General features: G+C 49.7%; 1 protein-coding gene across 2 annotated transcripts in view; it reads right to left on the bottom strand.

The window, feature by feature from the left end:
* Positions 1 to 12,773, bottom strand: part of PIK3C2B (phosphatidylinositol-4-phosphate 3-kinase catalytic subunit type 2 beta) — an 85,380-nt gene that overhangs the window by 10,731 nt on the left and 61,876 nt on the right. For both annotated transcript variants that reach the window (XM_084865793.1, XM_084865794.1), the window contains exons 22-31: positions 12,120 to 12,249; positions 9,946 to 10,082; positions 9,097 to 9,266; positions 8,494 to 8,650; positions 7,603 to 7,712; positions 5,743 to 5,944; positions 5,181 to 5,305; positions 3,597 to 3,714; positions 1,957 to 2,038; positions 1,496 to 1,602 (exon numbers count right to left, since the gene is read on the bottom strand). In XM_084865793.1, the coding sequence (XP_084721919.1) occupies positions 1,496 to 1,602; positions 1,957 to 2,038; positions 3,597 to 3,714; positions 5,181 to 5,305; positions 5,743 to 5,944; positions 7,603 to 7,712; positions 8,494 to 8,650; positions 9,097 to 9,266; positions 9,946 to 10,082; positions 12,120 to 12,249 (1,338 nt within the window). The remainder of the gene's footprint in view (positions 1 to 1,495; positions 1,603 to 1,956; positions 2,039 to 3,596; positions 3,715 to 5,180; positions 5,306 to 5,742; positions 5,945 to 7,602; positions 7,713 to 8,493; positions 8,651 to 9,096; positions 9,267 to 9,945; positions 10,083 to 12,119; positions 12,250 to 12,773) is intronic.

Here is a 12,773-nt window from a genome sequence, read left to right as displayed (position 1 = left end):
CCTTCCTGTATATAGGATGATGCTCCAACCAACTGGGCCACACCTGCCAGGGCTTGGTGGAAGACAAATTAGCTTGCTAACGGAACCTGTGTCTCCCTGGTGACAGCTCCATTTGCTCAAATGAATGCTTTTTCAGTCTTTATTACTCTCTAAAATTCATTTTGGTTTACATGTCTCTGTTCAAAACCCTCTCGAGGTTCCCATCTCAAGGTAAAAGCCAGAGTTCTGACTGCGCTCTCCAGTCAGCTGTGCCCTCCCCAGTTGCATCAGCCCCTTTCATCCCCTTTCAGTTCCCCACGCACCTCAAGCAGAGTCCTGGCTTTTGGATTAACTGGACACTCTGTCGGAAACAGTCCTGTCAGATATATATATATGCATGCCCCTTCACCTCCTTCCACCTTTGCTCAAATACCTCATCAATGAGAGCTTCCCTGACCATTCCCCGCAAAACTGTCACTACCCTCATTCCACCCCTGTGTTACTTCTCAGCTTATTTCTCGCCAGAGCACTTGCCACATATTTGTCTGTCCGCCTCCTCTTACAGGAATGTAAGTTTCCTTAGGGCAAGGATTTTGTTTTGTTTACCCTGAACCCAGGTTAACTGTAGCCTGATTTTTAGTAAGCACCAGATGAACATTTGTTGTATGGATGGATGAATGAATGAATGAATGAATGAATAATGTTGTAACAGTGAAACCCAGGTTTGTCTGATTCCAAAGTTTAAGTTTCATCTGCCACATACCAATACCCCAACCTACAAAAGTCCAGCTCAGTGCAAGTATTCAATAAAAGTCCCCCTCCCCCTCCACTCACAATGTTTTCAGAATCATACCAAAAATTTTAGTAATTATATTCCACCTAAGTTATGCTCCAAGGTGGTCATGTGGCTGCCTTATCTCTACAGTCAAGTAAGAAACCCCTTGGGCCTCTTATTATAATCACCATAATTACCATAATAATGCCAACCATTATGTTAAGTATTCTAGATACATTATCTCATTTAATGCATTATCTCATTTAATAACAACGCTTTGAGGTAAAGACTAATATTATCTTCATTTTAAACGAGGCTCAGAGTACTTAGGCCACTTGCCAAATACCACTGATGGTGAGATGCAGTGTCTAGTGTTGCTTGGTCATACTCTATGCCTAGCCCACTAGCAGGCCCACTGGTGAGTACCCAGCAACCCTGAGGTTACTCTCCTGAAACAGGGGCAGAGCAGGCCTGACCTATCAGAAAAGCACCAGGAGCAAGATAAAAAAATCAAACGATGCAGAAACCGGTTTGGCTCAATGGATAGAGCATCGGCCTGTGGACTGAAAGGTCCCAGGTTCGATTCTGGTCAAGGGCATGTATGTACCTTGGTTGCGGCAGCTGATCGATGATTCTCTCATCGATGTTTCTAACTCTCTAGACCTCTCTCTTCCTCTCTGTAAAATATCAATAAAATATATATTTTTTTAAAAATCAAACGAGGACAGCGCATGCACTTACCAAGCCCCGAATATGCATCACCATGATGAAGAGTTTGTTGTTTTTGTAGGAGATGGACAGCTTCACCTCCCCTCCCACCTTCTCCACGGGCTGGGCCCAGGAGCCCTCTGTAGGGACAAAGGACACAGAGAAAGGTCAGGAGGCCAGCAAGGTGCCCATCTGGTTCCAGGCAGATATCTCCATGTGAGGTTTCTCAGGTCCCTGGGGGACTGCCAAGTGGCATCTGCGGACATGATTCAGAGTTGCGTTGGGATGGGTCCGTCCAATTTGTGTGATCACCCACTGAACAGCCAGTCCCTGGGGAGCAGCCCAAAGGCCAAAGGACTCAGAGCTGAATGGAAGCCAGATTCTCTAGCCGGTAAGCAAAAGAACCCAGACCAGGCAAGAAGAGAGAACTGGGAAGAGGTGGGGCAGGAATGGTGCAGAGGGGCTGGCCGGAAAGTCACAGAGAAGGGCCGTACCTGAGGACTTAGGGGCCAGGCTGGTGCCTGCAGCCTTCTCATCCCGGGGCAGAGGGTGGAAGAAGGTATAGACCAAATCACACTGGAATGGAATCAGAAAACAGGGGTGCTTCTTCAATATGACAAGGACCCAGGAAGAAAAGGGACTGTTCCAGATGAAAAGAGACTTATTAAACATAACCACCAAGTATAACATGCAGCTCCTGCGTGGGTCATGGTGTGGTAGACAGACAGACGTGCGCAGAACAAGAACAATGAGCAAGCTGCAAAGGTCACCAGGACGGAAAGCCCCAGGTGCCTAACAATGAACTATCAGTTGTCGGGTGAGACCTTCCTTGAAGGTGACCTTTCCTCCACTAGCTTGTGGCTGGCCCTGCGGTTTGGACTCCCTCCCCTTCCTCCCTGGAGATAACATCTAGGCCTCCGCTGTCTTTCTGCTCCGGGCCCGGAGAAGCCACAAACCCAGCCGCGCTGATGTGAGGACCTGCTGCTTTGGATAGTGACCCTGCCCTGGCGCTGGCCAATCCGTGGAGACCACAACCCTAAAAGGACACACCTGGAAAACCACTGAAAACTCTACTGAGGTCTTCCCCTGGGACTTCCCCTAAACTCTCCACCCTTAACCCTTAGGATGGAAACTCAAAGCCTCTCCCTCCAGGGAGCAGCCCTGCCTTTCCTTTCCTCCTTCCCCTCCTGGCCCTGGGGGGGACCTGACCTGTAGCTCCTCACTCCCAAGCTCCAGGACCCTTCCTTTATCTCTGGAACTTTCTTCTAGGAATTACTTTGTCTACTTCAGTAATTTACCCAATAAATGTTCTCTTGTGGTTTGGTTCTTGCTCTGAATTCTTTCCTCACCAGAACCCACTAGGATCCCTCTAAATCGTATGATACCTTGTCATTTGCTGCAAGTTTCTCTGTGACAACTATTCACAAGCCTGGGATGTTTTTTTTGGACCAGGAAGTGAACCAGCGGAAGCCACCGAGAGGAGCAGGCTGAAGGTCTTCCCAGGACCTCCTCTGAATGCTCCTCATTATAACTCTAAGACCTCTGCCTGGGACAGAGATGTTCGGCCATATCTGAACATGCCATGCATGTACAGCCTGGAATGTCCCCCCCACCTAGGCATGCAAAGATGACGTCTGCCTTCATGTTCACGCATGATCTCCCCTAACGCTCTTGGATTAGATGCCTTGTTCCGGGACACACTGCTCTGGGGACAACCTCCTGGGCCCTTGCTTGCTGGCTCCCAATGATGCCCCTTCTCATAAAATCATCTCGGAGTGGGTTGTTGGCTGGCAACCACAGAGCTGCGGCCCGGGAACAGCTCCGCCTGCTCACTAACTTCTTTTCTTGGAGTCAGACGCGCTACTGTTGCGCGACGAGGTCGACCAAACTTCTTTTCTTGGGAACCCGTTCCTTCCTCGGGCGAGCATCTGACTGTTGGTGTGCGTGGCTGCATCCTGTCACTGGTGACTGTGCCTGACCCTGCGGATGGGCGGCCATCTCGCCCCTCCTCCTCTGCAGAGCCAGGCAGACCAGAGGAGCCATGTCCTCCTGATTGCCTTTGGGCTCCGCATCTTCCCCACACCCCACAGGAGCATCCCAACAGCCAGGAGCAGAGAGAGACCAGGCCACCCACCTCGGCCACCTCCGGGGTGGCGCGGATCAAATGCCAGATGTAGCCGTTCAGCTCCTCCCTCCGCCGCTCGGCCCCCGCCTCTCCCCTCGGACGGCCAATCAGGAAGCGACTTGGGAAGCTAGGGCGGGGCGTGGCGAAGATGGGGAAACAGGCTTCAGTCACATGTCATTGGCATTCTCAGTCCCCGGACCTACATTTCTTACCGGCCTCCCTTCCCAGGGACCCCACCCACTTCACCCCGACCCCCACCCATCCAGCGCCCCATGTCTGTGCCCAGGCCACACCCGCACAGTGTCTAGAACCCCAGATAAGAAAGTCACACTGTTGGGGAGAGTCCTATGGGTCCCCAGAAGCGCCTCAGGGGCTTTGGAGCCCCCAGTGTACCCCATCAAGGTAAAAATCATTTTTTAAAAAATTGGTGGTGAAATACACTTAATAAAATGTACCATCTTAACCATCTGCAAGTATGAAGTTCAGGGGCATGAAGAACATACACACACAAGTGCAACCATCACTATCATCTATCTCCAGAACTCTTCATCTTACAAAACTGAATTCTACCCATTAAACAACTCTCCATGTCCCCCCTCCCCACCAGACCTTGGGATGCCACCATTCTACGATTTGTCTCGATGGATTTCACTATCCCAAGTACCTAAGGTAAGTGGAATGCCTTATTTGTGTTTCTGTGACTGGTGTTCAGCTAGCATAATGGCCTCAAGGTTCACCCATGTTGTAGCACAGGAATGGGGAACCTCTTCACTGCCAAGGGCCATTTGGGTATTTATAACATTATTCCAGGGCCATACAAAATGATCAACTTAAAAATTAGCCTGCTGTATCTGGTCAAACTTTTAATTAGCTCACCCCTCATTAGGGCCAGACCAAATGATTTTGAGGGCCTCTACGGCCTGTGGGCCAGACATTCCCCACCCCTGTGCATGTGCCAGAATTTCCTTCTTTTTGAGGCTTCCTATATTCCATTGACACAAGCTTTTGTTTATTGATTTGAAAAATATGTTTACTCTTTAAAAGATTTGAAACGTTGCCCTGACTAGTGTGGCTCAGTTGGTTGGAATGTTGTTCCTTACCCCGAAGGGTCATGGGTTCAATTCCCAGTCAGGGCACATACTCAGGTTGTAGGTTTGATCCTGGGTCAAGGTGCATGTTTGACCCCTGGTTAAGGTGCATATGGGAGGCAACTGATGAATATTTCTCTCTCTGTCTCTCTCTCTCCCTCCCTACCTCTCTCCTTTCCTCTCTCTAAAATCAATAAAACCAAACAAGAAAACATATCCTCAGGTGAGAAGTTAAAAAAAGGTTAGAAACCTTGAAACCTCTCCAAATTTAGTAAACCTCCTACCTTTAGACCCAGTTTGCTCACCTTCAGGGAAGTGGACCCTGACTTATTTCCAAGGCTGGAGAACTTGGTCAGCCAGCAGGGGGAGCACTTGTTATCAAACTCATTACCAAGTTCCTACTTGGTGATCTTGACTCACAGTTTCTAGCTCTTGCAGTCCTACCCATCCCCCATCATTCTCCCTCCCCAGGGTCCCTCTGGCTGACGGTAAAAGGGGTAGCTACCTGGGCAAAACAGAAGAAGGGAAGAGCAGCCGCAGCTTATTGTGTAACTCCTGGAACTCCTCAAACGTCCGCTGGATGTAAGTGGCCTCGTGAGAATTCTCTCGCATCACCTTCACCACATAAATCTGCAAAGGTTCAAGTCTTAGAGGACACCTGCCACAGCCTCCGCACCCAAGGAAGGGTGGAGGTAAGGAGCTGAGGTGTGTGTGTGTGTGTGTGTGTGTGTGTGTGTGTGTGTGTTAGGAGGATAATACTTTCCAGAAACAAGAATGCAAAAGCATCTCCACAGGAGACAAAGAGGATGTGCCTACGTACATATGCAGGAACTTGAAAGCAAGTATTTCCTGCACATGTTTCCCAGACCCTTGTCTCAGAGGGAGTAAACCATCCAATCCAGCTCCCTGATTCCAGGCCGGCCACTTGAGCAAGGGAGAGGGACGTGGTCTGTGACTGCTCCCAGCCCAGGGCGCTCGGGGACTCCAGTGCCCACAGTGTGGGTGTGAAGAGACAGAACTGGGGACACCGGGGAGCAAGAGCGGGTCGGACTGGGGAAGACGCTTACGTAGGTCTTGTTGGGGTGGAAGACCTTCTCCTGGCGGCAGAGAAAGACGTCGCTGAGGCGGCCAGAGCGCTGCAGCGTGTGCGTGCGGGGGGCAAAGGAAAGGGTCAGCTGGTCGTCTGAGCCCGTGAACTTCATCTGGGCCAGGTTATGGATGAAAAAATTGAGCTTTGTGGCGACGCTGCCCAAGCTGGACTCAATCAACCTGTTGGTGAAAGAAGATGAGACGAGGGTGTCATCACGGACCCAAGTCAACTCTGCCTGGACAGAGCTATCTCCGGGAATATCCCCCGACACCTGAGACTAACATTTGGCTCACATCAGTCATCTTCCCCGTGTGATGCCCTCACAGAGCACCTGACTGGCACATTCATGCAAACCCGGGAAGGTCTTATCTCCCCCTGCTGCCCCCCTAAGCCAAAGACAGGTAACCCAAGGCCGGAAGGAATTAGGGATTCCACCCGGGGTCACCATGTAGATGTCTAAATATTGTTGTCAAACTGAATCTCAAGGTTCAGTACCAAGCACTGCTCAATCTAGAGATTTCAGTTCAAAAGGAAAGGGTCTAAAAAGAAAGAAAGAAACAAATAAAAGGAAAGTGTAGAGAGCGCCTGGGAAGGCCCATGGGCATTTCTTTCATTGCTGTCAGCTGAACCCAGTGGCATTGACAAAGCCACATCCTGGAAACACGCTTTGCCAAAAGGCAGGAGTGTTGTCAGCTTGACCTTCAGCCCAGGTGCCAGAGGGTGGGTTTTGTTATTTAAATCCAGCCAAGCAGCAGGAATGACTACTCCTCAGGCCCACCCAAGAATGCTCGTAATCTCCTTTGTCTTGATCTTTAGTAAAACTTCCTGTTTTGTTTTGTTTTTATGCTGAAAGGTATATGAATCTGTAGTGAGTTTCTTTCTAGAAACTTCCTATTTTTTGCTGTATAAAATAAACATGCTGTTTTGGCTCTGGATCCCCTGTATTTCCATCAGAGGACAGTGTTCCCACCCAGCACCAGCTTTTTCCTTCCCATCTCTGTGTCTGTCTCTTTCTTTCATTTTCTCAATCCCCAGCAGCCCCATCTCAGGAACTGGACCGCTCTGTAGCTGCACTGGACACAGAAAAGAGAGAAATATCCACAGGAAAGGTTCTGTGTCACACCAATAGAAAAAGTGTAGTTTGCAAAGTTGCAAAAAAACAGTGCATAATTAGCCTGTGTGGATCAGTGGTTGAGCATTGACCTACAAACTAGGAGGTCAAGGTTCAATTCCCAGTCAGGGCACATGCCTGGGTTTCAAGCTCAATCTCCCTGGAGCTTGCAGGAGGCAGCCAATCAATGATTCTCTCTCATCACTGATGTTTCTATCTCTCCCTTTCCCTCTATGAAATCAATAGAGTCCATAATTAAATGGAAATATTATCTACACAGATAAAACTGTAGACATTTGTACATAGATACTTCCCTGCTTCCATATATAGTGTGCTTAAAAACGCTGTCCAATAGGGGGAAATGAAACCGCGCAATTCATGTTTTGATAAGGGAGAAGGAAGGTTTTCATCCAGAGGGCTAAAAATTCATACTTGCCCTGTAAACAAATTCTCTGACCAAGACCTGGCGAGAGTGCAAGTACGAGCAGATTGCAATACCTCTATAAACAGAGGTCAGCACCAAAGTGCAGATGGGCAATGGTCTGAGAGACGTGAAGGAATTTACCCAAGTCACAGGCAAAGCTGGGACAGCACAGCCACGCTGTCCACCAGGCTCTGCCACCTGAGCTGAGCCTTTCCCATCTCCCTCGCCCCGCTCCTCCCAGGCAGGCAGCCTGGAGGTTAATTACTCCGTGTGGGCAGCACGTTTTGTGTGCAGGGCATTACCTGGTGAAGTAGGTAGTGGCGTTGGCCTCTGTGTCCTGAGGCCTCAGGGCATCATACACATACTTGAGGTCCTCCAGGTCTGAGAGCTCAGGGATCCCACAGGACAGCATCTAGAAGGAGAGGAAAGGAGGAGAGAGGGTGCCTCTGTCAACCAGGGAGTCTTGCTTCTTCCAGACCGAAAGGCAAGCCTTCCCATGGCCAGGCTCTTCCTCTCACCCTTCTGGCGGGTCCGAGAGGGGGCAGACAGAGGCTGTGGAGAGTGGCTGGAGGCCCACGAGAATGGATGGGCTGCCCTGGCCAGGCAACTCAGTTGGTTAGGGAGCTGTCCTGATACTCCAGGGTGGAGGTTTGCTCCGTGGTCAGGGCACATACAAAATTAACCAAGGAATGCATAAATGGGTGGGACAACCAACCGGTGTTTCTCTCTGTCTTTATCAAATCAATAAAATTTTAAAAATATGTCAAGCCAAAACCGGTTTGGCTCAGTAGATAGAGCATCAGTCTGCGGACTGAAGGGTCCCAGGTTCAATTCCAGTCAAGGGCATGTACCTTGGTGGCGGGCACATCCCTGGTGGGGGGTGCGCAGGAGGCAGCTGGCCGATATTTCTCTCTCATCGATGTTTCTAGCTCTCTGTCCCTCTCCCTTCCTCTCTGTGAAAAATCAATAAAATATATATTTTTTAAAAGTCCAAAAAAAAGATTGGAAGGCTAGAACAGGAAGTCAGGCACCTGTACAGACACCATTGTCCCGAGTGGTCTGGGCCCTCCCTGCCTTTATCTAGAGCTCAGAAAAGTAGGTCTCCAAGAATCCTTTGCAGCAAGAGAGGGCAGTCTTAAGGAGAGTGCCAGGGGATAAGAAGGAGGGGTGCGGGAAGGGATGGAGCTCCTCACCAGGCCCAGAAGGTTGAGGAAGAGGTGGGTGTGCTTTCGAATGAAGTTGTAGGCTTGGCAGCAGAGGTCAACAAAGTCATGGAAGCGGCTGGAAGGCTTATCGCCCCCGTTGATGACATACGCCATGTCCGAGGTGAAGACGAAGGGGGCACGGTCCCTGGGCCACGGGGAACACACAGGTAGAGGGTCAACGTGGAGGAGGAAGCCCACCTCGGGGGCTACAGTGGGGATGGTTCCCCTCCCCACTCATCACCTATGCAAACCTGGGTAGATGGGGCTTGCTCTGTTTTCTTTTTCTACCTTAATCCTAAAATGTCCCTGAGACACCCTTGTCTGCAAGCTAACAGGATTTCTTCCTGGATATCTAACTGTGTTCCCTTTGCTCAGTCCTCAACGGGGAGTGAATAGCTGGTCCTCACCTCCTGCAAGACCCTGACCTCTTTCTCGGTCTTCTCTCCTCCAAAGCTGCTCAGTCCAAAGACCCCCCTCTGCAGTGCAGCTCCTTCCTTCATGGGGTTATGCCCTGGCTCAGAACCACTTCTGCTGACCCCCCATGCCCCCTCACACACATCCCTTTTCAGGACACCACTTAGGACCACTTACCTCTTGATGTTGCCAAACATCTGGGCGTGGCCCAGGAAGCGGCCAAAGTCTATGTGGAACATGTGGCCAGTGGTCTTCAGCATGATGTTGTCATTGTGCCGGTCACAGATGCCCAGGACGTACGTGGCCACGCAGCAGCCGGCACAGGAATAGATGAAGTTCTCCACGGCCTGGGGGGAGGGAAGGGAGAGGGACGGGAGGGTATCAAGCTGCCTTGGAAGAGACCCAGGGGCACAGCAAGACTGAGTCCGCATGTGCCCAACGAACTTTTTAAAAATATATATTTTATTGATTTCCCACAGAGAGGAAGAGAGATAGAGTTAGAAACATCAATGAGAGAGAATCATTGATCAGCTGCTTCTTGCACCACCCCCCCCCCCCTCCCCACTGGGGATGTGCCCACAACCAAGGTACATGCCCCTGACCGGAATCGAACCTGGGACCTCTCAGTCCGCAGGCTGATGCTCTATCCACTGAGCCAAACTGGTTTCGGCCCCACGAACTCTCGTTCTACAAAGAACTGAACCCTTCGGAGGGCGCAGAAGAACTGAACGGGACCCAGGATTAGGAGAGACACAGGCAGGTTCTCAAACGTTGGCCCCCTCCTCCTCCGTCATTCAATCTGCCGTGGAAACGCAATGAAGGTTTCCCAGCTGAATACCAGGAGGTTTTCCGTCAGCTTCCCCATCATCTGACCCCCACCTAGACATCTGGGTAGACCAGTCAACCACGAAAGAGTATTTCCTTCCTCCCCTCTTCTCTGCGCATGCGCCGGTCTCGTGGTCACAGAGCCATGTGCCAGGGTCGGGCACACCCCGCCCCAGCCTCGGCCGCCGCTCCCAGTCCCACCTTCTCGTACTCGTCCTCCCCGGGGTTGTGCTTCTGCAGCCAGTCGGCCAGCGGCCGGTCCTTGAAGGAGCCGGTCACGCCGTGCTCCACCTGGATCTTGCGCAGGGTCTCGGCGTTCGGGATCATCTCCACCATCCCTGCGGGGGGGCGAGGGTCACTCTCCAGAGCAGAGGGAAGGGACTGTCGGGGGAGAACTACGCGCGCTTTGCCGGCCACTTTTCTGTAAGTGACACGGCAGGGCAACTGGACCACGTCTGATGAGAAGGGGAGCAGACCGAGGCAGAAAGGACGCCATTCTCAGGTCTCATATCCCACATTGTGACTCTGTCTCTCCAATTCTTAGCGGCTGCTTCTTTGTGTTTTTAATTTTTACTCTGGGAATGATCAAATACATATACGAATAAAAAAATGGATCATGTACTCACACAGAACCACTACCCAGTTTCAAAAATCATCAACAGCCCTAGCCAGTTTGGCTCAGTGGATAGAGCATCGGCCTGCGGACTGAAGGGTCCCGGGTTTGATTCTGGTCAAGGGAATATGCTCGGATTGTGGGCTCGATCTCCCAGTAGGGGGCGTGCAGGAGGCAGACAATTAATGATTCTCTCTCATCGTTGATGTTTCTATTTCTCTTCCCTCTCCCTTCCTCTCTAAAATTAATAAAAATATGTTAAAAAAAAAGAATATCTATAAAAAATTATCAACACTTTGCTAATCTTATTTAATCTATTCAATATCTCACTCATCCAACACTACTGCTTCTAATTCCTGGCTGGAGAATTTAAAAGAAAACACACATTTTTATTGATCTTTAGAGAAAGGAAGGAAGAGGGGGAGAGAAAGAGAAATATCTATGTGAGAATGGACCATTGATCCTCCTGCACACTCCCTAACTGGAGATCAACTGACAACCCAGGCATGTGCCCTGAGCCCTGACCTGGAATCAAACCAGTAACCTTTGGGTGAATGGGATGATGCCCAACCAACTGAGCCACACTGGTCAGGGCATGGCCAGAGGTTTTTTTTTGTTTTGTTTTTGTTTTAATTTTTAAAATATATTTTATTGAGTTTTTACAGAGAGGAAGAGAGAGTGATAGAGAGTTAGAAACATCGATGAGAGAGAAACATCAATCAGCTGCCTCTTGCACACTCCCTACTGGAGATGTGCCCACAACCCAAGTACATGCCCTTGACCGGAATTGAACCTGGGACCCTTCAGTCCACAGGCCGACGCTCTAGCCACTGAGCCAAACTGGTTAGGGCTGGCCAAATCCCAGACATGTTTTTCACTCTTAAATTTTTATTTTATTGACTTCAGAAAAAAAGGGAGAGGGAGAGAGAGAGAAGCATCAATAATGAAAGAGAATCATTGATTGGTTGCCTTCTGCATACCTCCTACTGGGGATTGAGCCTACAACTCCAGGCATGTGCCCTTGACCAGAATTGAACCTGGGACCCTTCAGTCTACAGGCCAATGCTCTATCCACTGAGCCAAACCAGTAAGGGCCACTCTTAAATGTTTAAAGTATGACTAACAAAGAGGTAAAACCACCATGCCATTATCTCATCCAAAAATCAACAATCATTCTTTAATCTCATCTAATCTGATCTCGCCTGTCCCAATCCATGTACATATTTTTCCCACTTGTCTCAAAAATCTCTTTTTACAGTTGGTTTGGTTTAATCAGGGTCCGAAGTCTATAGAGTAAGTTTGGTTGCTCTGTTTGTTTTATGTCTCTATACCCCGCCTTCTTTTTTATGCCACTCCACAGCTTCTGATGAACTCATCTTGCCTCCAAAACCGATTTGGCTCAGTGGATAAAGCGTCGGCCTGCGGACTGAAGGGTCCCAGGTTCGATTCCGGTCAAGGGCATGTACCTTGATTGCGGGCACATCCCTGGTAGGGGGTATGCAGGAGGCGGCTGATTGATGTTTCTCTCTCATCGATCTTTCTAGCTCTCTATCTCTCTCCCTTCCTCTCTGTAAAAAATCAATAAAATATATTTAGGAAAAAAAAAATATATATATATATATAAAATAAATAAAATCATCTTGCCCCCTCCATGTTTCCTGAGCACACAGTTGGTGTTGGGGACAGGAAAAAGGACAGTAAGCACAGGACACCCTCCCCCCCATCCTCCACCTGTTCACAGCCCCGCCCCCTGCCAACTGACCTCTCCCCCTTCCGGTGGAGAAGCAGCGGAAGAGCACCATGCGCATGTCCAGCCCCTCTTGGACCCAGATCTTGTTCATGATGCGGATCATCTGCAGGGTGAGCATGTCCTGCCGAAGGTCATCCCCACACTGGAGGGAGGGAGAGAGTGATGACCAGAGCCAGCGCCACCACCTCCCGTAGCCCCCAGGTCTCCCGGAGGACCCAGCCACTGAGACAGGGAGGGCCTGCCCGTTCTCCACCTCTGACCTCAGCTCAGACCACGTCACACCACCAGAGATGGGCACGCGGTATGCGGCTCTTCCCCAACCCCAGTCCCATCAAGCTGAAGGCAGGTTCCCCTCCTTCGTGCAGCCCTCCTGAGCATCAAGCCTTTGTACAGCCTTTGAATGGTTATTCCTTGGATTCAGAACTTACACACAAACATTCTACCTACCTACTTATCTATATATGGGGAAAAGTAGGTTTATAGTTGTTTGTATGGAAAATAATAGAATAATAAATAATACAAGGATAAACTGTTTTGTGTACTCACAACTGTAAGCGTACTTTTGCCCACCCCTACGTGGTGTGTGTGTATGTGTGTGTGTATTACCAAATCATATATGTACATTTCATCTCCTCCACTAGATTACATGCCTTGAAACTATCATTC

Source organism: Pipistrellus hanaki (assembly GCF_964339955.1).
Source record: "Pipistrellus hanaki genome assembly, chromosome: 18".
NCBI lineage: Eukaryota > Metazoa > Chordata > Mammalia > Chiroptera > Vespertilionidae > Pipistrellus > Pipistrellus hanaki.
The sequence above is the reverse complement of the archived record's forward strand: the minus strand, read 5'-3'. Positions and strand labels throughout refer to the sequence as shown.